At 42.9% G+C, this 27,772-nt stretch overlaps 1 protein-coding gene across 8 annotated transcripts in view; it reads right to left on the bottom strand.

Annotated features, from left to right (window-relative positions):
* LOC118313456 (ultraviolet-B receptor UVR8-like) overlaps nt 1-27,772 on the bottom strand; it is a 301,478-nt gene that overhangs the window by 221,694 nt on the left and 52,012 nt on the right. For all 8 annotated transcript variants that reach the window (XR_007030162.1, XM_047329106.1, XM_047329107.1 and 5 more), the window contains exon 6: nt 1,741-1,853. Coding sequence is in view for 7 of the 8 variants with exons in the window: in XM_047329106.1 (XP_047185062.1) it covers nt 1,741-1,853 (113 nt within the window). In the remaining variant the exon portion in view is untranslated. The remainder of the gene's footprint in view (nt 1-1,740; nt 1,854-27,772) is intronic.

The following is a 27,772-nucleotide window of genomic DNA, read 5'->3' as shown; positions in this document are numbered from 1 at the left end:
GGAGGAATGGGGGAGAATTGTGTGTGTGCGTGCAAGCCTTTGTGTGTGTGTGTGTGTCTGTGTGTGTGTGTGTGTGTGTGTGTGTGTGTCTAGGTGGGTCAGCTGGGGGTAGGGGTGAGTCAAGGGTGAATAGATCATAATTTAGGACAGGTAAAGGTGATTTATCTTAGGTATTAATTGCTTTAGTGGGAATGTTTGATGTTTAATTTTGAATTTGGAAGAGTGGAAAAAAAAAGAAGAATGAACAAACGGAACAAACTTTAAGATTAAAAAGGCCCACACCACTCAGGCAAACATGCCCTTAAGCAGGAGGTTGCTGGTTCAACTCCCAACCACTTGGAGCATTATTCCCCTCCTCTCTCACTATCCAACAAAACAAAACCATATATATAATACAAAATATGCATCATTGCCTATTAATGCTATGACTCTTTGTATTAGCCTGCTACCTCATTCTTAGTTTAATGGCAGCGAAGGCCCAGCCTGACGGGGACTTTTCCACTCTTCCCAACAGCTCTTTTAATCTATATTTGAAAAACATTTTAATAGCCCTCAGAAATAGGCACGACTCATCACACCACCGACTGATCTTTAGAGATATAACTCAAAGATAGGATGCTGGGAATCAACACTACATCATAGCGTTGTGGTGAGGTTGCATTTTCTGCTGCTTGTGCAAAGCATGTTTCTTAATATACACTATCAAGTATTTCACTGGTGTATAAATGTAAGTCAGATATTATCACATATTTTCTGAATAATTCACAGCCCGATGCACACAAGCACACTCATCTCAATTATGGTGGCTATAATCTAGTTTGTCATAGGAATTACACGTAGTATACTAAATACTGATTCTCTTAACCTAAAAGTCTCATATTGAATATGAATTTATATTGTTTATACTTAAATCTTTACTTTTAAAGTAAGAGGATTAACATTACCACAACAAACAGGGACACTTGAACAATTTGTCTCTGAAAATAATTAATAACAAAATATAATTTCAATTATGCTAGCCTAATTATCAGCCTTTAAAGGGAAAATGTATGAATTAATACAAAACCAATTTAAGATAATTTTAGCCTCCACTCTTATGAAACCAATGAAAACAAAACTGCTTGCAGATGAAAAGTCATTTAAAAGATTCTACAGAAGAAGAAAAAAAGTGGATGATAAAATATGATGTTGAGATATGCATGTTTATCATGTTGGCTGTGCTCAAGCATGAACTTGTCCAACCCACAGTGCTGTTTAAAAGCAGATCTATATGCCCAACAGGCTGGTAATGAGCCTTAAAAGCAAATCTGATCACTTATTCCAGCTGGTTTATTCCCCCTCTCCACAAACACAACTATTGGATTCAATAAACACACTTCATATTGATTCTGAACCACCCAGCAGCACATGCGCCTCTCTTACCCACACTCAACAAGATTTATTACAACGTTGCACGCCAAGCAGAAATATAGAGACACAAAACACAAGCATATGCCCACACACATATGCAAACAAATACACACGCACAAAGCAAAGTTTAAACACCCAATGATTCCTCATCAATGTACCCAACACACAAGCACACAAACCCTTCGATCTTTCCCCTGGCCCTAATTTGCCTATGCAGTAACATCAGAGGGGCTGGGATGTGTGGGGAGGGGTTTACCTCCTCATCTCTCCTCCTATCCCCCACAGGTTTGGACTTTGGCAAACTGTCTGCAGCGTTGACACTGAACTTACCCACATGCCGCCACACTGCCGTCCTCCAGGGCAAACAGAGTATGTCGCTCTCCGCAGGCCACTTGAGATATTTTCAGGGATGATGGAAGACTCTGGAACAAACGCGGTGCCAGCTGTAAAAAAATAAAAAGTAATAAAGTTCCCAGTGAGGTGAAGAATTACACTTTATATATGAATTTCTCTGTAGTTAAGTTGCTGTACTCCATCAGCCTGGCAAACATCCCAAAGACAGGCAGAGCTACAGTAGATCCTCTCAGTGTGGATGAAGACATAACGAGGTGAACAACAGAGGGAACAAGAAAGAAAAACCATACTCCTTTATGGCACCGAGCTGCGTAGATCTGATGTTTTTAAGTCCTTGTGTGTATGTCTGTCTTTCTGTGTGTTCATGCCAGTGCCACAAAAGAAGAAAAAAAATGAAACAGCCTATGAGAAGAAAAGGAAGCCTGGTTCCTCATCATGCGCTTGTTAGCTTGTCCAATCTATGGCAATCAGCACAGTCCCAGGGGTTGAAAGACACGAGATGCCGGGGTAAGGGAAGCTGAGGCTGAGGAAAAGATCAATACTGCACTGTGAAACAAGAAGTGTGGGCTATTTACTCTCCATTGATCTGATGATGCTGGAGAAACACCTCACTCTGCTATTAAATTGAGGGTATACGTCTACTGGTGAGGGTTTTTTTTTCTCTCTCTCTCTCTCTCTCTCTCTTTCTTTCTCTCTTTCTTCACCCCAAGGTCAAGAAAAAGCTAAAAACATCAACGAAACAAACAAAAATGGATTGCTGGGGCCATGGAAAGTAATTAATCTGCATTAAAATGCCAAGGGAACGGGCACTAACTACACATCTTAAGTGAAGTTTTGCTCAGAGCGACAAGAGACCAACGGCAAGTAAAGGATGGACTCCTAGAGACCACAGTGATAAATACAAATAGACTGCTCGCAAGGGGCCGGCAGACCTTCACCGGACCCATTTAAGCCTCAGATTTCCACCTACTAAAAAAAATAAAGATGAAAAGAATACTGAGAAGTTATTCAGGCCTTTTCTACAGCAATGCAGAGAGAATCAAGTATAATAGTATGATGAGTAGTCAAGATAATACACGAACGTTAGATATCATCTTTGCGTGCACTACAATGCAAACCACAAACAGGCTTGAGTCAAAGAAAGCAGGTTTTAATAACAAATAGATTTTTGTTTTCTATACTTGGTTTACATTCATTCCATTTTAAGGAGATCCATGTTTCTAAGTTCTTAACTTTACTTAATTGTAGCAAGCCATAAAGAAGGTTCAGGTTGAACATGACACTTAGGGTCGTTTCACAATTACCTAAAGATGAAGGGTCATCACTGAACCACAGCACATTCTGACAAGATCGTCAATTTCACCGCCATCAGTCGATTAGCTCAATAATTTCTTCTTTTGCTTGTTGCACAACATGAAATAAATGAAATAAAGTGAGAACTTGAACATGAATAACTAACTACATGAGGTGAAATCCATGAAGTTTCACACCCAGTTGGATCTAATAATGAAGTTCAACACAGTGCTGGCAAGAGGGTTTTTTTTTTAACAAATTTCCTATCAATTTTTCAGGGTAGTCCTTCATAACAAAAGTATGAATCGCTGTAAGAAAAAAAGAAAAAAAAGAAGAGATTCAATCAGGGTAAAAACTAAAATAGCCCTTATGTGGCTAAAAGAGAGAGGGTGAAAATGAAGCCATACAATTAATCTCTGGCTTCTCAACATATGTGCCATGGCAGAGCTGCTGACATCCAGACATTTTTCCGCAGCGTGAACTCATCCATCCGTGTCTTTCTTTGCCTTTCTTCCACTCCTCAGAGTAGCCTTATTGACTGTGTGGCTGTATTACAACAAGCAGTCTCTAATGACTCCCTGAAGACCTCTCTATCCCCACCGCCCGCCCTCTCTCTCCCTCTCGGTGTCTCTCGTGCTCTGCCTGCTCTTCAGGCTCCAGTTCAGCAGCTAATTAACCCTCTCTAATAGCGTAGATTACATTAGCTTTGAGCGTCTCACACCCTCCGCTGGACTCGCACTGCCACACAATGAACCCAGCCTTGCTTTACAAATCTCCCCCTTCACAAGAGCACAATTATGAATTCAAACAACTTCTTATCCACACTCACTCATCCAGGGACAGAAGCCCTCCTCTGCAACTACCCCGCTCTTCCACTGCCACCCACCTCCCACGCCTTCACACAGAGAGTAATGAGAGAGCTGAAGAGAGGAGACCACACAACAAGACGGCCATGAGGGGGGAGAGGGATATTGAAAGGGGGGGGGGGGGGATCAGAGAGGTCACTAAAGGTGTTTCATTGGTTGAGCCTACAGAAGCCCAGTGATAACCCTCCATCTTGACGTTCCTATTCAGAGCAGAATGGAATCTTAATTACTGTGGGCAGATAGAGCCAGAGGAGGGAATACCAGGACTAAATGGAGGTTTATGCTTTAAGTGGCCAAAGAGAGGGAATTAGTCACAAGAATGAATGACTTAAGCCAGGAGAAGCTGTTTTCTACACATTGACAAAATGGCCGGGAACTGAAAAGCTTAATGAAGACTTAAAAAACATGTTTTTACTTTCAGTTTTTTCTTTAATTCATGATAAAATTACGATTTTGATGCATCAGACTGCCCTATTGGTGAGTCCAATCACCGCAGACCCATCGTGTGTAGAAAAATATACTTCTCTTGGTGAAAGGAGGATTACAAAGTGTTCAGCTCTGTGCTTTGAGAACGTAAGAGGGTCCTATGGTTGGTTAGTCATCTTTGATGCGATCGATGTGAGTTGTATAACAGTGCCGTCGCCATTAAACTGCAGGAGTCCAACCGCACTGAGTGTTCGAACCGATGGAGTAACCTGGGAGAAGGAAGGCTGAATCAATGAGAAAAATACTTCTTTTTTTTTTTTGGAATGACAATGAAATGAGATATGGAGGTGATTAAACAAAAAAGAAGAGTAGAGAGAAATAAAGTATGGTGGAAATGGATGTAATCTGCTCCGTCTAAATGTAAATTGGTACATTTGTAGTGAAAGGACATTCTCATGTTTCTTTGTCCGAACAAGTAATTCCCCCGCCCCGTCCCTCTTCTGTGAGGCTTGCTATAGCAGCATTTTCTGCAGCACAGAGCACTCTCCTTTCTATTTCAATAGGACAGCTCATTTGCTAGACTCCTAGGCCAAACTGCTGACTGGGTTTTTCAAGGCTGTGTACTTTGTGTGTGTGTGCGTGTGCGTGCACAAGCTTGTGTGGAAAAAGAAGAGGAAAAACAGGGAGAGAGCGGCATGAAAGAAGGATGGGCAAAATGGAGGGAAAGAGTGGGAGAGAGAACACATTGTATCATTAAGGTACTCAGAGATCATTAGATATATAAGGGCTCTGCTATGCAAGGTCATGACTGCTGTGTTTTTCTAGGTCGGCGGAGGAACAGTAAAACCAGTCTAATCAGCCGCTGCTCTCCCCTCCCCTCGCTCCATCTCCCTCTCCCCCAGTAGCGCTGCCTCACTCTTCCATCTAGGGGTAGTGTGGATTACAGCCAGTTTATCCATGCCCCTGTATGTATTTACTAACATTATCAAGGCTTACGAGGCAAGGACATGGTAAACCACACAAAAGGCCCAGACGGGCTTTGAGCTAGATATTGGCCTTATTATGAGGTAAAGTTGTTGGCTCCCTGTCTCGCGCCCGGGATGTAAAAGTCTGCTTTAACAGGTGCAGAGCACTGCCATGGCTATCCAGCATTTTTCATTAAGGCCATCATTTAATGTGGAGTTTAGCAACTGGCAGGCTGCCCCAGTTATGAGTGTGTATGTTTCTACTGTTTGTGTGTGTGTGTGTGTGTGTGTGTGTGTGTGTGTGTGTGTGTGTGTGTGTGTCCTGAGCACCAACAAATATAAGTGAACATGGTTTTTTTTTCAGCCAAGAAGATGGACATGGATTTTATTGACTGATAAATCTAATAGGCACTGGCAATTAGTTGAGGCCATAATGCTGTAGTATGTGGCATTGCTATATACTTGTCCCTATACAACTAAACATCAATAATAAATTTGAATTATTGCCTTGTGGCCTCGTCTCTGCCAACCAGTCAAGTTGCAGTTTACATCGATGTCTGTCCAGACTCATAATATACTGTATGTAGTAAAGACTTTAAAGGGATTGAGTATTTCATCATAATTAGCGTATTGATTCTTGAGATATGGCCAAAAACATGTTTTGTGAGGTCAACTTTTGTGGCCTTTGACCCTCCAAATATTAACAAGTTCATCCTTGAGTCCAAGTGAAAGTTTGTGTCAGATTCAAGGAAATTCCCTCAAAGAGTTTGCGGTGTGTCACGTTCACAAGAATGCGACGAATTTGGGGTCACAGTGAAATTGATGTTTGACATCACATCCACGAGAATGGGACGGATGGACTGAGAACTAAAACAAAATAATGCATCCAGCTGTTGCCGGATCGAGGCATTAAAAAGCAACTGGGCAACTATTCTCCCAGACACTCAGTCTAAGGCTGGATATTGAAACTACTGTTTTGTTTAACATTTGAGAACTTTGATATTTTGATACTTCTTCAAGTTTTATTTTTACCATCACAACGCATCAAATGACCAACAGAGAATGATCACCGGAGTCTGCAGCTCCACTCAGTTGTACAGAGTTTTATAAAATGTTTCAACTCACTCATAATCTGTCAGGCCCACAACTTCTTTTGGTTCACTTTCACCACACTTATAATTAAAGGTTTAAGATATTGAAAAAAAAAGAAGGTATTAGTAGGTATTCAGGTATTAGTATCAAACAGATGAATACCAGCCCAAACTCGGGTGTTTATAAAAAACAAGCTCCATCCCCTCCTTGTGACTAAGGTCCAGACATGTCCACTGAAAGTCAAACTCCTGCGGGCTGTGGACAGCAAGGAGCGTGATGCCGCTGGTAATGTGTTGTGTTGATCACGATCATGATGGATAGCTTCCAAACGGACCCTGGGCTTTAAAGAGATGAATGTCCCGCTTGGATTCTTACTCAGCACTTTGGCCTTTCCCCCCCACTTGTTGTGCACCCTAACCAAACCCGAGATGGAGATTAGCAAATTCCGTCTGGGAAATTGAGCCGTCCAAAGTCAATCAATCAAACTTGTTAATCAATCAAGAAAGGAAAACACACATCCGCAAAGCATCACCATGCACTCATTCATTCCAGTGTGAATCCTTAGTGTTGAGTAATTATAGTATCAGAAGGGCGTTTTGACAGAGGGGCATTTCGTGGGATGAGATAAGATGAAGAAGCCAATCGAGGGGAGAAAAGTATGAAAGAGAAACAGTGTGTAAAAGAATCCCCCTGCTGCTCTCGACCGTCTCATTAGGCTAATGTTTTTTTATAAGGCACTTCAAATGTCAAGGCATTGGTGGATTTAGTGTAAACTTAAATTCCATTACCTGGCAGGCATTAATTGCTAACTGAGCCCAGGGATCTATCCCGAGAGGCCTCTATGTTTCCTCTCTGTCATCTGGCTAACTATTCTGTCTAGACTAACTCAGAGCACCATAATCCACCATGGGGATCAATAAACTGCACATAATTCAGCTCCAATAATGAGCTTTCACTTCAACACAAGCGCCAGCCCTCTTTCCCAAGGAACCAGCAGGGGCGTAAAATGATAATGTAATTATTAAAAGGACAGACAAAATGAGTAAGCACTTTCACACCGAGAGGGAGGGCGAGCCCGGCCTCAATTAGACACACTTAAAGCTATCATTGTTATTCGAGACAAAGCTAATCAAGGAGGAGATACAGGGGCATCCATTTCAGCAGGTAATGGAATGACGCTCGCGAGCTCTCCCATTTCCCCAGGCTCATGATGTTATAAAGGCCGCCCTACAGTCACGCGTGAGTGGGTTCTCTTTAATGGACTGCAATGTGGATGTGGTTTCTTCCACCAATCAGCGACTCACAAGAGGGGATTCAGAGAGGGGAAATTTAACATTCACACTCCTTAACAGCAACGTATTAAACCTTGAATATGAGCGATTTTTTTAACCTGTGTTGCAGTTCTTGGAATAACTTTGATGAAATATTTGAAGCTCTGCAATGTCACAGCATATAGTTCACACTCGATCCAGAGATCAAACTAGTGGCTGCCTTTTAGACATGAGAGATTTGGCGTGTGACAAAGTAAGATTTAACCCGGAGCCTTATCCACTAACTACTCTTTCTCCAATTATATGCATCCTTGAACTCCAGTGAAATCGGGAGAAGCTTGTTTGTTTGTTTTTTACACCCAAGTGCACCTAATTCATCTGCAGGCTACAGGGGGTCCAGGGTGGATAAATCAGGCCTTTACGGAAGAGTTGTTCCTACTGTTTATCTGCTGGTGACATTTGCTGCACAGCCCAAACCACACCATAATTGCCCCACTTATTCACTAAACAGGAATCATGCCTAGCAGGAAACCCCTGCCACAAAGGTCGCACAACTTAAGGCTATATTCTGTCTCCAGAGTTCAATGGCCACAGCTCTCTGAAAGGACTCAATTGATTCGAACATCGGCATGGGTTCACTCTCGCATTGGTCGAAAAAGAAGACGGGGCCAAAGTAATCGCCTCAGCAGCTGGAACAAAGAGCATCGTGGCTGATGACGATGATGAATTTACAGCTGACTGCACATGCTTGCCGAACACACGGCACACCTTGGCACACTTGGAATGTCACAGTTCCCATAGAGGACTGGCATTTGGAGCGGATTCTCCGGCCCTTGGAGCGGATAGCTATCCATGTACCCAAGAGGTTGACTGTCAAGGGGAAATGACACATAAAAAAAATGAAGAGCACACATCTCGATGATTCTATTCACTCTCATTGTTCGGAATGTGTTGTGTTCTTATGTATTAGGACATTGAATGACTGGAGAACATTATTTCCCCCCTCTCTCTCTCGAAGTCATTGCCATTTTAGATGACTTGTGATGCCGATTGTCTCGGTACACACTCAAATTCAGCTTCACCGGGGAGTGACCAATTAAAACTATGGATAGTGTTTCTTTGTTACTTGTGCAAGTCTTTAGCAGCCCAGAGTTCTGCATAGTCTTATCTGTCAAAGACAGCGAGCACAGATGGATGACGAGTGACAAAGGGATATTTGGTTGAGGTTGTGCAGTAATGAGTGTCACGTGACTCCCACGTTCAAATTTCAGACGGCCGCTCCTGATCCTAGAGCTGCAATCAACACTGGACCATCTGCAAGACTGCAAATTAGCATAATTGGTGTACATTACATGCTTATAGAGAGTACATTTGTATCCACTATTCTTCGCCCTTAACAAGATGAGCTGCGGAGATACTGGAGGAGCAACACTGTTGATTAGACACAGATAGCAGGAGCAGACAGCGGGACTTGTTGTCTCGGGGAAAATGGATGAACTGACAATCCGATTGGTGAAGAGCCAGGTGTTGGGGCCAGAGTGCAAGTAGGCCAGTGTGCATCTGACACAAGCACCTACCCCACACCTGGAACCGGGGCCTGACGTGATAGACAGCCCAGCCATCTTGTCAAACAGCTCACAGATAGAACACAAACAACACTTAGGCCTCTTCCAGCTGCTCTACCAGAATAAATTGAACTTGATTAGAATTAATCACACCCAACCAGGCGCAATTTGCAAATAACGGGGAAAATATTCAAGGAAATCTGCTTGAAAGATTGTAGTTAAACAAGGGGGGAACTCCCCTAAACCAGTGCACCCTGGTTTTGACAATGTCCCTCGAACATGCAGTTTTTTGTCATCGTTTTTTTAAACTAAAAATACATATTTTTGGATGTGAAACTAAAAGGCCACTAGTTTTTATGCAGAGTGTATTTCATGTTGTATGAATTAGCAACAATCCCATAAAGTTCCGGCAATAGTCCAAAGTAAACTGCTTGTACATCAACTGAAGTTATCTTTTAGATACTATACAGTACAACACATTTAAATCTCAATTGCCCACTTGGTCAAAACACCGGGAGTTTTTGTTGACAAATTACCAGTTGCAGTCCAACACATTACATGCACATGGGTGGACAGCAACACATAGGCAGTGCCATTTACACACAGCCTCCATGATGCCACACGTCAAACAGGCTCAAAGAAGGTGTACGATGAAACTGTCATGATAAAGTCGCATCGCTCACATTAATAGAATTCATTCTGGATGAGGAGAGGGAGAGAGTCGCCATAAGTTAGCTGTCTCCTACCCTGTGTACACCATGGAAAGATGAAGTATGCAAACTGCCTGATTTCAAACTTGTATCTAATTGTCTCACGTCATGGGTCTGGGCCAGGGCATTGTTGCTTGAAGAATAAATTGGGTAATTCAATTAAAGTGCTTTCCAAAGACACATCATAAGTGATGGAGAATGACTGTAACCCAGGCCTGAACTCCGTGTCCCCCCCATCGCTCCGCTAGCCTGACAAATGGATGGCGGTGTATAATTGAAACACATTGCTGCCAGCGTAGGTCAATAACATCGCTCTCTCTGTTCACCAGCACCAGATTAACAGACTCTATTTTATCTTCCCTCGGCCTGTCCCAGCTTGACAGAGCAGGAGCGTCAGCTGCTTATCCATAAAAGCGGCCCCTTATCTTGAAAATAAACAAATACATAAAGTGCAACAGCCTGCTGTCTGTCCAAGCAGTTAAGGGCTACTTAGTTTAGGGCAAACATGTGGGCAGTGTTTTGTTGAACACATCATCCTATGAGATGAAGCAAGAGCTGTCACAATCTCACGTCATTCTTCATGGTATGATTCTAGATTCTCAGAAATTTTCATTTAGCAACACCATCATGTGGATTTCTTTTCTTTCTTTGTTAATTTTCTGCAGACAATTTCAAGTGAAATAAATAAGACATCAATACGGCCAGTGTCATTCAATGTCATTCACCAATGTTTGTGCAAAAACAAGGTCCTGGTGTGTTTGGACAATGAGTAAATTGCGATGGCATTATATAATTAACATTTTTTGATCAAAGTTAAAAGACCCTGACTTCTGTTGACGTGTAATGCAAAGCCATCGCTGTTTGTGCACGATAAACATTGAGGATTAATTAGCTTAAGCACAAGTGTAATGTGAAGCTAAAATGGGTGATTATATGTATTTAAGCCCAGGCATAACAAATCTACGGGCTTAAATTAATTTGATAAACAAATGGGAAAAGCGGGGTTAAGGTTCAAGGGTAAAAAAAAAGTCCATTATCTCCCACTCCCTACTCTGTGCTTTCATATAATTATATGTTAGGTTAGACAGAGTTAATTGAATCTGGTCCATTCTGTTTGTTTACATTTCAGCCACAAGGATTGGAAGCAATAATTCCTGACTTTCAACATCAACTAAATGAACAAGTAGCCTCAAAATTAATTCCTATAAGCGGCACGTGCACAAGTGTGCGCGCGTGTGTGTGTGTGTGTGTGTGTGTGTGTGTGTCTGCATGTATAGGAGCATGCATGTTAAAACAAGTCTGTATGTATCTTTGAAGGGGCTTTAAGCTTCTACTTGTGCATGTTCCCACATGCAACACATACAAATTAGCCATGGATGGATATTCAAATAAGTCCTTTGTAAGGGGTCTATGTAGGGGCGGGACAGGATGCACGGTACAGTAATCCATGATGCACAACAAGGTGGCAGCTCCATTGTCTGTCTGACGGATAGAAATTATTTGCAGGCGTGCTCGACCAACAGATTAAACCACTGTTGGGGGGGCGAGATAAGATGGCAGCCGGCGGTACGGAAGGCACCTCCTCCAGCTCAAACAATGCCTTTAATCCATTCCCTTCTCACAATCAGGTTGTTTGACATTACTTTTCGGCATCCCACACACTCATTTTCTCCCCCTTTCCCCTCTCTCATTCCACCTCTCATCAAGGGGAAGGCTTAAAGCAGAGGAGACTCCATCATGTAAATTAATGTGTGCATTATGTGAAAGTCCCCAGAGGCAGTGTCTCAGAGACTGTCACTACCTTTATCAAATGAACTATTTGGTTTTCAGTTAGAGTCACTTCAGGCCAGATGAGTTATGTGGCAAAGTACAATTTTGTTTAATTCAATTATCGCTAGCTGGTACTGTCCTTCCTGCCAATACTGTACTGCTTCATAGTATTTCATTACTGGATCCTGACCTTGGCAGGGTTCCTTGAATGAAAGTTGAATGAAATCCCAGCGCTATAGATTCACACTGTAGAGGTCTGACATTAAATGCTCTCAATAGATGATTCAACAAGTATGTTCAAAACAATATGGCTTAGAAAAGTCCTTGACACCATGGAGAAAAATTATCATTGTAAAAAATGTATTGCCGCCTCTCTTTGGCAAATGTTTTAGATAATGACTAACTAAACCACATATACTCCACTCCACATTAATTGAAGTTCCACTTTTATAAGTTCTTCTTGTTCAATAATCTTCATACCGTGTGTTCAGTGCGTACAGGGTTCAAAGATTACTTCTGAACTACTATGATACTGCATATCATCAAAATGCTTATATACAGAATGACATCTTGAAATTCAAAGCAACTCAGCCAATGCCACATCCATACTACTATGATTTTTGTTTTAAAGCAGCGTTTTTAAAACTCATTCCACGCAACACTTTTAATCCCTGTCCATACTAACACACCAAAAAAAGGATATGATGTGACCATTCATATACACTGAGAGCATGTGTGTAACTGTGTAAACAGGAAGCAGATTGTCTTCTCTGCAGTTGGTTACTTATATAGCCACACAAAATACCACAAACGAGAAACAATGGTGAAAAGTAAGAGCACCTTGGTCCTGACTGATGAGAACCAATAGGGTTACCATTATGAAGGCAAGGTGACTGCGTCATTGCCCCTCCAGATTATTTTAAAAACTAAAACGGGGTGAGCAGCGTTTCCAGACTATTAATTTTTTTAGGGTGCAGCAGTGTTGGGTTTTAAAACGATCATGTTGTAATGTGGATGTTCTTGTAGCCCCAGACAGATTCACTCAAAGGCCATTAAAAAAAACTAGACCAGTGAGAAATCTTGATGACCTGAAAGGACTTAGCTGCAATAAAGTAGAAACAGTTGAGAATGGTCACAATGAGAAAGACAATTACAACAATGAGAGGAAACAACAATGGGAAATATGACAACTTAAATCCAAACATGCATACTATATACGTAATTATAAATAAGTGCAGTGCCGGCTGATTTATGCTGATTGTGTTTGTGCATTACTCCTATATGCTACAGTACATACAGGAGTTGATAAATGTAGATTAAAAAAAAAAAAAGCTTTTACCAAATGGTAGGATACAAGTGTTTGTGTATCGGCCACCTTCTTCAAGTACTGATCAGTCACATTCTCAAAACATCCACGCTATACTGCCAGAAGGTTCCACCAGCAGCTGTTTGTTCCAGGGGCAACTGCCTACTCTAAATTTGCTTAAAAATGATTATTGCCAATTAGTTGCCCATTAATTGTGCAGGCATGGGATGCTGCCAGCTGTTTACATAGGGGAGAAAAATAGCCCTTCTTGTTTAATTTTTCCCCGCAAAGCCAACATCACATAGTCTCTCCCTGCCTATGTGTTTTATTACACATAAGCACATGTTGTAAATTACAGTTTCAAATACTGGATTTCAAAAGTGAGTGACCAATGTGTTGTCCTGTAGAAGTTTCTTAAAACAAAAAATTTGCTGCCTGTCAAATTTTCATAGAGGAGAAAAAAAAAACATACATTCATAACCTGAGTGACCACTTTCGATGTTTACATCTAAAAATCCAAAACATTATCACCATTTAAAATGTATGGTGCACCACCCGTGAAAGGTGACATTTATTTATTTATTTATTTTTTCTCCAACTTTACAGTGATACAGTGCGTAACTGTTGCTGAATTTGTGATGAATGGCTGTCAGCTGCTCTGGCTATCTGGACGGCTTTAACCTGACCCCACAACAATAGCCAGGGACTCTCAGCTTGTGCCCCAAACTGGCAGAAAGAGCTGAATTTTGTCTTTTCAATGGAAAACGTCTGACCCAGGTGCAGTCTGCCGAGTCCCAAAGCAGCACACTTTTATTCCCACAAGCCCAGTCCCTGCTCAGCCAGAGCTTAGGCTTCCAGGAGGAAGCATCTATTGGCGGTGTCATTAGTTTACCTCTGACCCTTCTCTGAGCCAACCTTATAAAAGGAGCAGGGACTGGTGGCAAACCTGTCTCACCTCTAAAGATGGGTGCTGAGCTAGCGGATGCTGCAATTGTGAGCAGACGAGAGGGATAAATAGCATTCAAGCTGCCATGAGACAGCCTAGCAAAAAGACTGCAGAAAAGATAAATGAATGTTGAAATCGGGAAAAATTATTCAACCATTTACAACCCCTGCTAGCACATCACTGTTATTCTATTTGTCTTTCACCACTTAAACTGTAAAATCATACACAGTGCTGCGACCATTTCTCTCTCCGGTTTGTTGCCTCACTTCCACAAAATAACACATCATTGGACAGATAGCATCAATTCTGCCCACAGTAATCCCAGCACCTCTGGTTGTATCACTCATTCAATTTCAGCCGCTGGCTACAGCAAACATTACACACTGCATCAAGATTACCAGAGAGCAGCAGAGGGGGGAGAGAAGAGGGGGGTAAAAAAGGGGCTGTATCCATCATGCCATGATGCTCCTGTTATTGTGACAGATCAAATTCAGTGCGTGCGTGCGTGCGTGCGTGCGTGCGTGCGTGCGTGCGTGCGTGCGTGCGTGCGTGCGTGCCTGCCGTTGTGGTCAGCATCCATGTGTAGATGTTGTGAGTACATTCATGAGGCTTGCCTGAGTCAGATGACCTCCTTTATACAGTAGCTGGGGCCCTGGTCGCCACGCTTGTTTTAGCGACTGCAATTAACCTTGTGAAGTTATAACCCTGAAACCCCACCCACATAGCTGTAGGGCAGAGGGAGGGGGAGGGGGGGGGGGGGGGGGGGGCCTGGCAAGAAAAGTGATTGAAGAACACCGAGGGAAGAGACGTATGAAAGGCAGGTGAATATTTAGGGCAAAATATAGGGCAAAAAGGGTGAGAAAAAAGAACCTTAAAAACAAAAAGAGTCCAGGAAGAGCTTCATTTTAATGTGGTTGCTTTCCTGCCTGCCTGAATGAGTGGACGGCTGTCTGCCTGTCTCACCGGTCGCTTTCACTGTGCTGTGTCTCTCCTCTGGGATACATGGGTTTGCGATCCCGGCCTTTGAGCGCAGGGGGGAAGATGAAGAGGCAGTGTCAGGCTGCCTTTTAATGGTCAGGAGTGTGGTTAGTTCCACTGACTCAGGCCTCTCCCCTGTGACGCCGGGTCCACTCCACATAACTGGCCATAATTCAACTCATTTGGCAGTTTGAGGTCTTGGAGGTCTAGGGATAAAAAGTGTGGAGAGGCCTAATGGCAGACGGAGGGACCAGCTGAGGGCACTTCTTACGAGATCTCCGCAGGAGAACATTTCTGGAGCAGACCCTGGAAACCACAACGATCCATTAGCTATTGTACAGGAGGAACAGGCAGGGCGAGAGGGGAGAAACAAGGGAGGAAAGACTGTTGCAGCTCTACAGGTACAGTAAAGGTTGTATGGCTGTCATACAGATGGAACATAAAAGTCATCTGCCTTTGTAGCGGTTCCAACTTTTTAAAATACCAAGCCATCAAATAACACATGGTCACATTTCATAAACAGCAATCAAAGAAACATTAAAAACTGTTTTATCTATAACGTTTGTGCAAGGCTATTTGCATAAAAGATATTCCGTCTGCCACCGTTAATAGTTCAGAGTCACTACCTGTATATATTCATCATTAGTAGGTTTTGCATTCTGTATTGAACCTTAAGATATTTTTTTTAAATCACATAAATCCCTGAATACTCTCAAAACTGGAGCAACTTTCAAATGCAAAGACACACAATATCTGACAACTGCTCATGAACCGGTGTAGTTAATCTTTTAGTGTTGATTGGGACAGAGAGAAAGTTAAGTGATAGTTTAGTAATGTGGTTTTGAAAAAAATTAATAAATAAAAGAACTACAGCATCTGTGGTGAACGTTCACAGGGAGAATCCACCACCACTGCGAATCGCTGCGGCTCTGCGGGGCGATATGCCTCCTAAGGGGTATTAATTAAGATGTTCAAGGAGTAAGTGGGAAGGGACCGAGATGAGGCACAGTGTGTGTTTGATAGGGGAAAGGATATTTTGGCAAATTCCAGTCTGGGCATGTTTTGGGGGGCCCTTTGAGAAGGCATAGTGAGAGCATCTGGGAGGGAGAAAGGGAAAAAAAGATGTGTGCGTGTGCGTGTGTAAATGAGAGAGGGCCCTGCTGACCCCAAGTTGGAGCTTTCTGGCTACACAATTAAATGGTGTTGGAGTGCGAGAATGAGAAATCAATCTGCTTTATTATCGCTGATGTAGAAATTATAATACTTGTTAAAATGAATGAGAGGGTTTGGTTTCCTTACATCCACAAAAGCCTATAACAGGATTGTGAGTGTGTGTTTTATATGCATCGTATTTTGTGAATACCCGCAATAGAAAAAACATTGGTCGCAATGTCTGCAAATGGTTGAAGAAAAATATTCCGTCTGACAGAAATATGTCAGCTGAGTATTCAGCTCTGACAATCAATTTGCTCCTTAGCAGGACACAGGCACCATCATCGTCTGACGTGAAGATGGGAGGATGAGGAAGGAAAAAATGCTTGAATTTGACAAAGGGAGAGGTTTTCCATGTCCGAGTGGGTGCAATTTTGGGATTAGGATTGGCTGTATGCTGGTTAGGGGACATGTATATGATGTGAAGGTTAATCACAGGCTGCAGTTTTGTAATGCTAGTCGTCACTGCACTGCAGTGCAATCAGCACTGTGAGAAAATAAGTGGGTCACAATGTGAGACCTTGATTAAAATCGCGGTGATTATAGTGCGGCTTCAGCTCTGATTTTGTGGGTTTCCCAACATCTGTCCTCTGGAGGAGGAACCCATATGAATGAAAATAGACACACACACTATAGACGTGTAATGCAGAAGATGCTTCACGGGTGCACACACGTGCATGCCCCCACTTTACAATGCGCACATGTGCATATCGACACAAACACAAGCTCAAACATACAGTACTGTGCATTCTATGATTTCTTTCTCCATTTTCGCAAACCACAAAGAAAATGTGTAATGTAAGCATTGTTTCTTTCAGAATCAATTTCTTAACTAATTACTTCTCTCTCCCTCACTTAGGAAGATATTGAAATGGCTTATAATGAAAATTATAATGGTAACATTGACACCAACAATTACTTTCCTATATGATATTTAGAATCAGCTTTACTTAAAGCAAGAAAAAAACAGATACATTGTTTATTTCAGAGACAGGTTTTCCTTGTTGCCTATGGTGCAAATATGAACTTCAGAACACTACTGCAGTAAACATGTGTACTGTGAAAGCTTTTTATACAGGCACTCTATTCAGTATGATACAATTTAATTTTCTATTTAGTTATAGAAGCAAACCGCAGAGTAACTGCATGATCAATACAGGTTGTCCCTTTTTTTTTTCCTCTCCTGTTCCTGTCAAGTTCGCTGGGAGTCTATGTGAGAAACAAAGTGCAGAGCGAGGGGAAACAATGCCCATGCCATTTAACAGCAATGTGAAATCAATAAATGTTCTGAAATGGCAGGAAAAAACATCATTGTAAACTAGTTATTGACGTGTTAAAGTAATTTACACTTGCTAGTACAAGACAGATCGTGGCAATATTTATTTAGCTGGCAAGCTGGCGGTGGGAAAACGATACGGCAGCTGCAGCTATCACCAGATGCTGGTGTTACAATGTCCGTCCATCAAACCGTCCCCCGCTCCCCCCTTTTTCCTACTCCGCACCCGCCTCGCTCACTTTCCCAAATGGCTGGCTCCCTTATCCCTGCAACCTGACAGTCTTAAAACAACTGTATAATTACAGCTGCATCTGTCACACAGGTTTATCCTGGCTCTCCGTTCGGGAGTCCCAGGCTGTGTGAGACACTCGAGGACACAGCACCAAAGCAGGGGAAGCAACGGACGACATCACTCCGGCCCATGAATTCAGGTGGTTCACTTCAATAAATGCTGCATATTCGATTTTTTAAATGACTAACAACCAAAACAGTTGTTCAAAGTTTCAGTTAAATTAATGGATTTCACATATTAAGCGCTACTACAGATAGAGTTGTGCAACGGGGAGAAACACCTAACGGCATACCGTCAGACAACACGTGAACAATGAGCAATTACTCTCCGTGCTAGCCACCTCCAACAAAAAAAAAGAAAGAAGGTGGGGGGAAAGGAGGAAAGAGGAAATATGCAGCTGTATGGTGAGCTATCCCACTATCAGCTGCCGCAATTAGGGAACACAATGTAAAATGTCACAGCCGATCTGTATCAACGGCAGCCCTGTCACAGGAAAAGGCCAGGAGGAGTGGAGGAGAGGAGAGGAGCAGAGTACGGCGAGTCCCCCTCAGACGAGCTCGCCTTAGTAACATGAGAGGGACGATCGTGTAACATCACGGTGGGACAACGCTGGGACTCTAGTTCGGATGCTGTCATGTCACCCAACCCATATTAGGAAGGGACACAGACAGGAAAAAAAGGACAAATTGATTAACTGGCGAAATGCATTAGTCTTCTGCAGGTTGATAAAAGGCAAAAGGGTGTGCACGTGTATCTCTTTTTGTGCGATTTACGTGTCCATGAATGTAAAATAAAATAAAAACTAATAACAGTAGAGTAAGTGAAGACAAATGTTAGAATTTGTAATATGCAGTACTTTTTTGAAGGACTACTTTTGAAAAATAGGTGGTGATTTTTCTTATTAGAATTACTTATACACGTGTAGTTGTACAGCATCATTATTTTTGAGGAGGGGATCTGAATAAAATAGATAGAATAAGATCAAATAAAATGGAATTTGATCTAAATTAAACCAGATAAAACTCTTTTTCTCCACTATCCCGACTGAATTGCTTTCATGCTCCCACTTTCTGTCTATATTAGGGAAATAATGGTGACGAAAGACGCCTTTTAATTTTCGGCTCAGCATCATTTTGACATGTGTAACTGATGAATCTCCACAGGATGTGATAAATCATTTGCAGATTTTCTCTGGTTTTTGATCAAGTTGGGATGACCAGACTTATGCCCAAACTCATTACATTTGGGGAGCAGATTGAAAGCATGCCTGGACATGCTCTCTGTTACTGTCATTATAAACCCAACTCAAGCCTCCAAGCAAAATGTAGAATTATCACCTCTGGCACATGCACACATACACTCAGACTAGAAAAAAATGTCTGCGTTCACACAATAAACACGTATGAAAAGCAATTATGGCATTTGTTTGAAGGAAACCACACTCCACGCAGAAATTCATGCCTTTACCGCTTGTCTATGATCTCTGAGTTGTCAGGAACATGAGACTAGAGGACAATTGCTGGTTCTTAGGGACGGAATGGGGAACATTTGGAAGATTTGAAAAGGCTGGACAGACAGCGCTGCGAAACTGAGTCCTGACATGAGGGACCACAGCATAATATAAGCTCCCTCTAGTGGCCAAATAATGGATTGCAAAAAAAGAGTGGTGGTCAATGTAGGGGAAGGAGTCTTGTCCTTTTTTGGTAGTGATGAAAAAGAAAGAAAATGTTTAACCTTATTTGCAAATGTTCAGAAATGCCAGCATCAACTGACAAATGAATTTTACTTTGTAAAACTGTAAATTATCCAGTTTGACCTTGTCACATATGTAGTCGAAGCGGCAGATGTGAAATCAAAGTTAGCAGGGGAAGCACGTGTGTGTGTGTGTGTGTGTGTGTGTGTGGTGCAGGGACAGCGTGCCTGCTGAAGGAGACAGTGAAGGTTCACTCTCAGTACCACAGAACACCCCGAGCTGGGCTTGCCACTAAGGAATGGAGATGCCCAGGGAGAAAGATAAAGAGAGGGAGATGTGGAGAGAGTGAGAAGGAGGTAGAAAAATAAAGAGAGAGAAAACAGCTACGTATATGAGAGGGAGGGAAAGTGGAGAGGCTGCATTCATATTTTGCCTATTTTGCCACAAGCTTTTCAAAGGCTACGTCTTGCCTACAACACATCTGGGAATGAGAGTGAAAGTTGAAGAGTTCCTTGTGCTCGTTTCCCTCAACCTCCCCCAACTCGTTCTTCCTCTTGCCTTTCCTTTCTGCCATAACCTCTCTCTCTCTCTCTCTCTCTCTCTGTGTGGTTTTTTTTTCATTTCATTTGTAGAGGACCGTGATGTTCTCTGGTAAATCTTAATAAACACCGGTTTTAAAAATCTCTCTCTCACACACACACACACACACACACACACACACACACACACACACACACACACACACACACACACACACACACACACACACACACACACACACACACACACACACACACACACACACACACACACACACACACACACACACAAAACTTGGCAGCTGCTGTCCAGCTGACCTCTCCCCAACATCAATTTCCTTTGTTTTTGTCTTTTGTTTAGTTTGAAATAAAACATTAATCCCCTTTTTTATCGAGCACAAATCCATCATTCCACTGATTCACTCAAAATGCAGTAAATCAACGATGGCTCCAAAGAAGAAACAACAAAAACTAAACTGGGACAGTGTCTAACTGTAGCGTGAGTCATTTAGAAATCACCTACACCGGCTGTCTAAATATGAGACTGTCTGGGGCAAGCGACATCAGCGGATCTGGGCTTTTACTATAAACACAGAACACGGCAGACTGTTCAGAAAGTGAATAGTGATATGGAGCGCTGTGATTCCTCTGAAGAGGCGTCGGCAGGTTAAGAGGATACCTTTTTCTGCATATATTTCTACTGTTTTAGTCAGGGCTGTGTCTTCTTTCCAATTTCACTTTTTTCCCTCTATCTTCCTTTCTTGCCAAGGTTTATCCCTGAGGTGTCCTCTGGGGCTACCTACTGGATAAGCCATTTGAAATGCATTTTCTAAAGAACCTTCCGTTCCATTTTTGAACTGCTGCTATCTCTCAAAATGTCCTTAAGAAAAAAAGTGCGAGAGAAAGAACGGTAGCAAATGTTTTGAAGTACTAAATTAAAAAAAAATAAAAAATAGTACGCTGTACTTTTGTGTGTAGTTTACTCACACAGAAAGCAGCCGCAGTTTCCCAGCCGCAGTGTGATGTGTACTTCTGGGACTTTGATCTGTGTTGGGGGGTACTGCACAATGTGACCTGCTCTGGGAGAAACCTTGACTGCGCCAGTAGCGTGCAACTCAACAGGGCCTGGTGGAAAGGCCAAGCTCCTAGAGATTGTCCACTGGTAAAACTTCATGCTGTAGGTAGAATTTTATTTTAAAACATAATTATTTTAAATGATTATATGACAGATTAAAAGAAAGAAAGTGTCCAGCTTGTTAAAAGATGATTTGAAAGGGCAATCTCGAGAGCTCAAGCCATGATCAGTCAGTTCCCACAAAGTGCATCGCTGTGCCACATCATGGACTGCAGCCTGCACTGTCAACGAATTATGCCAATTACAGCCAGAAGCCTCTGTGGTGTTTTGATAAGGCCTTCCACCATTTCTTCCAATGAAGCAATTTGTTCCAGTATTTGTTTACAGAGAGAGGCTGTGACTCGCAGCGAAAATAATATTTGTTATCTCCATTTGCCATCAGAGCAGAGTGAATCCACCACTGGCTAATCTTAACCCGACTTTCTCATTGAGGTTTAATCTGGTCACGGCAACTTAGCATCTAGCACGGGCAAGTGTGAGCAAGTGAGAGGCCGTGTTTGATTAAGTGTGTGTGTCTTGTGAGTGGGAGCATGGGTGTTTGAGAAGGGGGGTGCAGAGGAGAGACAGACAAGCCAGTCACTCTCCTCCTGCCGCCGCCCCCCCCCCCCCCCCCGTATCCATGTCAAGAACCAATCACGTGTGAAAACTTGCCTTAACTTCGCTTGCCTGTGTGACTACAGCGTCAGACAGAGTTTGACAGATCCGCGCGCCACAGAGGCGTCTCCCCGCCATTTGGCATGCCATGCGCGTCTGGTGCGCTGGAGACTGCCTGTCAAACGCCTATGAGTCGGTGGCGCAGCCAGGGACCCTACGGAGCACCAGATGGGCCATTAAGGTAGTATTAATGTAGATGCCATCGCTTTTCTCCTCTGACTGGGACATGCTCTCTCGAACTGCGAGCAGCTGCTGCCATTTACTAGGACAGCTTCCTGCTAACTTTGGCCAACTGGCATCACCACTGACTGGCTCTGAATGTAATGATACACTTTTTCTTCCAACTATACCTGTGACTTTTGTCTCCCATTCCCCCATGCCCTCCCATTCCAGAGGTTTCAACTGGATGAAGCTGATTACTTCCAGCTTTTCCAGCAGCCAAAGTGACACAGACACACACGGCTGCACATGTAGGCAGTGGTTTCCGCTCCCTTTTTTCTCTCTCACAGGCACACGTACTGTACACGCACACACACAAATATCAGCGCTCTAATAAGAGTGTAGAAAGTGGATCCATCTGTACATCCACTCATAAATTCATAATCATGGCATGATATTCAGTGGTGTACGGTTCTTTCTGTTTATGCCCTACTGAGTGCTAATATCATGCTTTAATTGAGAGAAAATTGGCTGTTGGCAAGAAACAGAAAAGAAGGTTACCAGAAACCCAACCATGGATAAATGTTGCAATCAGTAATATTCTATTTAGTTAAGTAGCCTAAAATGGGATGTTTTGAGATCATTATTCAAATCACATTGACAAAATCCTATTATGAGAATTAGTTTTCCGGAAGGAAATGTACAGACTTATTGATGTGTAATAAATGTGCTTTCGGGTTACATACACTAGGGGCACATTAGGAAACAGTAAGGCGTGCGATTCAAACTGAAACAAGGTCACAAACACCTCTCATTCACACTGGGAAAATAATGCATATGTCAAGTTCAAACTTTCTACGTCACATGCCAAACACAAACAGCCTGTAGTGAGTCGCTGAGTGCAGCAAGTCATCACGCTGAACAATTCCAACACGGTTGCCCAGAACAAGTCAAAGGGGAGAGTGAAGAGTCAGAAAGATGGTTTCGTCTTGGTACTTATGAACAGACGCAGATCTCCAGAGGTTCAGGTTAGCCTTCCTACACGGCTGAGACTAAATCCCTCTGTTCCATCCCTTCCTTGTCTCTTCCTCTAGTTTTTTCAGGGGAGCCCAGGGCCTGAGTGGAGGAACAGAACAAGCGTCCTTTGAGGGGCCCCTAGGGGAGATGGGTATAGTAGTTTAGGTCTCTGTACACCCACATGGAGTTCCTACATACTGCATAACTTGTAACTGCAGTGGAACAACAGACAAGTGATAGAAGTACAGTATATACTGTGCAATGCAGCGACTTTATTGTCTGCCAGCAGCCATTCACTTATTTTCACCCTCTCTCGGCAGCAGCAGCCCGAGTGAGATGTGGGGGAGGGCCGTCTATGCTTGCGTCTCAAGAGGCAGCTCAGATGAGGACTAGAGGGTTGGCATCACCGGTGGTCAGTGTTGAAATCAAACGCACTGTCACCGAAGCGCAGCAAACGCTTATGCTCCTGCACTGCCGTTAGTGTACTTGTGGTATCAAACTGACACCTTTTCCCTTGGCTGCTCCTGACAAGGAATTTCCTCGTCTAAAAAATTAGCAGTACCTTGACAAAAAGCACGGCAGCAATTTGTACAGTTGTGAATAGATTTAGTCCCGGGTAGACGAGAGAAGCGTTTATTGTGTTGAATAACAATATGCAGGTCCAGGCAGTCCAAAAGCACGGTACTCGTACAATATGATCCATGACAAAAAAAAGAACATTGTCCTTTGTTGATGACCTTGCACTGTAGGATGAATGCTGAACCAGCTGTCTTTCAACTAAGCCTGAAATGAAACAGCCTCTTCCAAAACTTACTAAAATTACCAACCATGCAAACCAATTTCTTCTTAGTAGATTAAAAACAGCAACAACTATTTTGGTACTTGTGAGTAGGGTCAGCTTTTTATTAGAGTATGTAAAAAAAAAAAGCTAACTTGCACTAATCAGCATGTCTGCCAAATAACCAATGCAGCAGAGAGAACCACATACATCTCCATGTGTCTGTCTAACATCTAGACAAGATTAAGAAGCAGACGGTTACTGCAAAGTTTACTTGAGGATGAGGAAACGGCGTCTGTATACATCGATGCGAGATGGTGTAGGGATCCATTTCCCACAGCTTTATCCAGGAAATCCAACCTGGATCAGGTTCTTTATTTACAAGGTGCATATTATTGCTTTGCCATGCAAATGCTTTCAAAAGCACTGTAATGCCATCCTGCTTTTGTGGGGAAATGATCGCTGCACCAGGACAAGCGAGCCAGGCTTTGATGGGCGCAGAATAACGGTGTTACAGAGCTAAGCAGTGTGTGTGTGTGGGTGTACCGCAAATAGGTTATTTTGGATGGGTTTTTTTAGAAGAAAGGAGGCATTACTGAGGCCTATTGGTGCACCGACGTATACTTCCAACCAAGGCGATTAACATGAAAGGAGATATCTAATGTTATTTTCCACTTCTGTGAAGAGAGGAGCAGAGAAAAGCCTGTAATCACATTACTATTTGTGTCGGAGATCAAGATCAATCAGGGTTAAAGCGTGTCACAATGTTTAACAGTAACAAAGGAAGGTTGCTTGTGTAGGAGATATACACCACACTGATGTGCGATGTGCCTGATACTGGGGTTGGGGTGGGATTTACATTATACCATTCTGACTGAATGCGCTCAACATAGCCGTACACACAAGACACAGTAGATAATGGAGTAATGTTTGACAACTGTGAATGTGACTGGGAGTGTTTTCTAATAACATGAAGACAAAGAAGGAGTCACCGCTGCAAAAAGAGACGAGTGAGGCGGCATTCCCCTCAAAGGGCTGTAGTGGAAACAAGGCAGCATCTTAATGCTTGGGGAGAAATAAAAACTACAGCAGCATACGCAGACTACAGAATACCTTCAGTGCCGCAAAAAGTGGCACTTATTTTACAGTACATCCGAAATGCCTAGAAATGAAAAAACAGCAGAAGAGGGCCAGAGATGGAATCTCATATCGCAAGAACATGCGTGCGCAAAAACATTATGGCTTCTACGATTCCTCAAGCAAGCAGGTAAAACAAACCTCTGTGTTTCCATTTAAAGAGTCACTGCTAAGGAGCCTGAGAGGGAGATCCAAACTGAACGAGTGCATTGGCAGCTTGTGTAGAAGAAGCAGGGAGGCAGGCAGTGATTAACGGAACACTTCGGAGTACAAGGCACAGCGGTGCTCAAAGAAAACAGTGATGATCTCCACTTAATCGCAGAGAAGCCTGGAGCATCTGCCGCCGGAGCAGGGCAGCGGCACCGGCGAGCTCCTGCTCCGCTAGGCTGCGATCTCCAGAGAGCGGTGGCCATATGCTCGGCTCTGCTGCAAACTCGCAGCAAGTTAATTTTCTGACAAAACACAGGGATAAATATGACATTCAAACAAGTTGTGCTCAGCCAGCCTGAACACAGATGCCATGCCAAGCTCAAGCTGCACACGTGTCACACTTAGGAACAGAGTTTATTTTCATGCTCCCACATCCCCTTTTTTGCGTAGTTCTGAAGAAATGCTGACAATGGGCGGTGCATTGTTAACCTACTTAGACACCGAGCTATGCTATGTATACAGGGAGAAAAATTCATACACACGAAAACAAACAGACCTATGCAATATGATACTGGCTTGATCCTACAAAAGCGACCACAAAAGCAATCACCAGTGACGACTAATTCTAATCAAAATGTTTACATGGGGCAGCACACGGAGAACTCGAGAGGGATCGTCCTGTGTGCAGTACAAACACATCCATCAAAACTCTGAGAAAATGACAATGTCATTGTCCTAATGAGAGAGAGAGAGAGAGAGAGAGAGAGAGAGAGACAGAGAAAAATAAGATTAACTTTCATTTCCTTTAACAGACACAGAACCCCACGGTGCCACATTAAAATCATGTCAGTCAAACCGTTAAATAGGAGCTCCGTCTAAGCTCGTCTGTTGCAGGTGAAACGCCATAGTGGGCCCGGACAAAGGGCTCACAGGTGTGAGCAGAATCCCAACACCTTACCACCGGGCCAATAAAGAGGAGAATATAGTGTTTCTCAGATCTCAGCCGTCTGCTACCACTCCATTTCAGATGGTAAGGAGAAACGGAGCCTGAGGGGTGAAGCTGGCAGGTCCAACCTACAGATTCTTTACAACAATAGCCAGTATCATATAGTTCGCAGTCTGGGGAGATCTGGAGGTGGAGCAGCTTGTCTGGACCTACTGAAAAAAAAAAAACCCACGCACACGAGGAGGCAGTAGGGATGAATGAAGATGGAGGTGGGTGGATGGAGGGCAAGGTTTGGGCCTCCACCTCGGGCAATCAGAGGCCACTGGTATGGCTAGAATGAGATGGGAAAGGTTGACTCAGGGATACAAATACCACTAGGTCCTATTCTCTTGCCACTGCTACTGCGTTTTCCCCCTTCAGTATCAGTTGCTTTCACAGGAGGATGAGGGCTGGGTGCAGTCATGCAGATCCCAAAGGCCTTTATCAGCAAGGGGAGAGGTGAGAACTTTGGCCCAAGGGCCTCCGCACTGCTGCCAGGTGGCCCAGTACTTTCTGCCCCCCCCCCCAGAAAGCATTAGACCAGTCTCACGTTAACTCAAAGGCTCTCCTCTGGGAATTTCTATCTATGCAAGTATTACGTAACTGCTGGAACGAGGCCAGGGAAACTACAGATAACATGATAAGAAAACAGTATCCTGATGATTTAAAAAGATCCGATACATTATCGTAAATATACCAAATAAATGCCTATTTACATATCTACTAACCCTTGAACGACATTCCGGCATCATATTTCTATGTTAATTTATTATAATTTAATTAACAAGTAACATTTCAATTTGTTTTGTTTTTTGAATGGTGCTGACCATTAAAAATTCTACCAAGAGTTCTGCAAGAAATAAAACAGCAGTATTCCATAACTTAGTCATGCTGCTGGCAATGTATGTCTTCCTCTAGGGGAGTTGATTATTTGTCTTACAGTTGAGTATGAGGTTTTAGATGGCTATGTTACGCAAAGCGCATCCTGAACAATGCATTATAATATTTGATTTTACGAGTGGGGATAAGATTGTATCAGATTAGTATTGGATTGGTATCGCCAGATACTCAAGGTTGCAGGACTGGTATCGGATCGGACACGAAAAAGTGTTATCGTCCCATCCCTAACACTGACGTCAGCACAGGAGAAACCAATGAAAATAGGTTACAACATTCAGGCCAAGTGAGAGAGAGTGGACGAAAAATATTCCTCCACTTTTTCTTCAATCCATCCATTACAATGTGTGGGAATAAAAAAAACAACTGAGACCTAATGTATAACAATGCGCCAACGTAAGTGCAAGAGACTGGGAAAATCTGTCGGAGATATAACACATCCACGACACATGTGCATGGAGTCACATCCATATATCAAGCGTTGAGTGGCAATCATTCACCTCGACACTGTCACATTGTGGTAAATGGGCTTATTTTGCATGAGAACGGAGAGGGAGTGATGGGCCGCAGTGAGCAAGAGAGGGACTGAGGGACTGAATCAAATGATATGAGTAGGCAAAATTAAGCTCCAATGCAAGTGGAACACTTCACAAGAGAGCCAATTTCAATTCCACAGCACTTAATTTAGGATTTGTATGGTTCAACAGCATGCTGCTGCATGGTAAGCCATGTAAGGACAAGCGACAGAGACGAGCAGCGAAGAGCTATCCAGACCCTTGAGGTATCCATCACTCGCCTGCCTCCATCAGACCCCCCCCTCTCTCTTTCTCACAACAATGAATTAAGAACTAATGATGTTATACTGCAGAGATTATGTAGATGTTTTAAATGGGGGG

This window comes from Scophthalmus maximus, chromosome 19, assembly GCF_022379125.1.
Source record: "Scophthalmus maximus strain ysfricsl-2021 chromosome 19, ASM2237912v1, whole genome shotgun sequence".
In the NCBI taxonomy this organism is placed as follows: domain Eukaryota; kingdom Metazoa; phylum Chordata; class Actinopteri; order Pleuronectiformes; family Scophthalmidae; genus Scophthalmus; species Scophthalmus maximus.
This window is presented reverse-complemented; position numbering and strand designations above follow the sequence as displayed.